The following is a 1,503-nucleotide window of genomic DNA, read 5'->3' on the forward strand; positions in this document are numbered from 1 at the left end:
AAAGAAAGAAAGAAACCAGTAGTTCAAAAAAAAGAAACCAGTAGTTGCAAAGTTATCTAGATGCTTCTGTATGAAAGTCACTTCATTTGGTTTCCAAAGTTGTTTGGGAGGAAAAGAAAATGAGATCGCCAGATGATATCGAGAACGCGAGAGAGACGTGGCAGAGGGACGATAGCTGGCCGCTAGGTGGTGGGTGGATAGGCAGTGATTGCCTCAGTTCGTCTCCGTGCCTGGAGCAAGCCTTGCTCCAGCATCAGAAGGCAGAGAGAGAGAGAAAACGCGAGGGGTGAACCCACCCCTGCAAACTGAAACCCAGCCCTTGAGGTGGAAGCCGCCCTGGGGTGATGGCTTCAGCACATGACGAGTGCAGCTCTCGGGACTTCAAGGTCCCACCTCCCGAGACTGTCACAAGGGCGGTACTGAATTGCACCGTGACTTTTGGAAGGGACAAACTTCAAGCTGTGGCAGCTATTTACAGCCACATACGTGTGACATGTGCTAAATCCTCTCGCTTTCTCTCCCTCCGTCTCAGCGATGGAAGGCTCCGGCACACTAGAGGTGAACGAGGACGAGAAAGGACAAACCACTCAAGACCCCAACTTGGCCACTGGTGAGTGTCGCCCACTGCGTTTAGAACAAGCATTCAACGTTTTCTTTTCTTCTTTTTTCTTTTTCTTTCTTGTTAGGTTTTTGCCATAGGGTATATGCGCTCACTGGAGAGAGACAGAGAGAGGGAAAGTAAGAAATCACCCAGCAGGGGGATGGCCATGCTACAACCCCTTCTCCTCTCAGGATTTTGGGCACACAAGCATGCACGCACATGCGCTTGAAGTGATTTTCAAACTGCCTGATCCAGGACTCGAACGGTAGTCAGCCACGTGTGAGTCCAGCGCTTTAGCCACCACACCACCTGCTGGCCCCCAGTGGCCTCTTCCTTCTCTCCTGGCCTTCCTTCCCATGTGACATGGTGGGTTAATGGCTCCCTTGTCTCTGCATGACCTAGTTACCCCTGGCTTCCGTAACATCCTTCGTCTGGTTCTGGTTTTTTTCTACTTCTCCGTTGTCAGCTAACTCCACTGCCTCCTCCGACTTCCACGACTGTACCCCTCCTTTTATTTCTCCATCTTTTGTTCTTTTCTTAATTCTTACCATTTGCCCATTCCCAAGTTGGCTCCTCTTACCACTAGGCAAAAGAGTCTCATATTCATATTTCCAGAACATTCTCCGAAGCATGAGTGCTGGTTTTGTTCCATTTTCTATGTATTTCTAGCTGAATTTTCTGCCAATTTCTCAAACTCAATATTGGTAAAAACCAAACAGCAGGTGGGAACCAGCAGTTAGCGTAATGGCTATGTCGCTGGACTCCCACGTAGTCGACCGCGGTTCGTGTCCCGGACCCGGTGGCTTAAAACTCACGCCGGGCGCGTATGCGTGCGTGCCCAAGATCCCGAGAGGAGAATGGAGGAGAAGGGATTGCGGCGTGACCATCCCCCCTGGGGGGTG

At 50.6% G+C, this 1,503-nt stretch overlaps 1 protein-coding gene across 1 annotated transcript in view; it reads left to right on the top strand.

Annotated features, from left to right (window-relative positions):
* The window catches only part of CRTAM (cytotoxic and regulatory T cell molecule), a 47,507-nt gene that overhangs the window by 33,186 nt on the left and 12,818 nt on the right, over positions 1-1,503 (top strand). Inside the window, exon 7 of the mRNA XM_014587917.2 lies at positions 533-610. Coding sequence (XP_014443403.1) covers positions 533-610 — 78 coding nt within the window. The remainder of the gene's footprint in view (positions 1-532; positions 611-1,503) is intronic.

This window comes from Tupaia chinensis, unplaced genomic scaffold (assembly GCF_000334495.1).
Source record: "Tupaia chinensis unplaced genomic scaffold, TupChi_1.0 Scaffold000247_1, whole genome shotgun sequence".
In the NCBI taxonomy this organism is placed as follows: domain Eukaryota; kingdom Metazoa; phylum Chordata; class Mammalia; order Scandentia; family Tupaiidae; genus Tupaia; species Tupaia belangeri.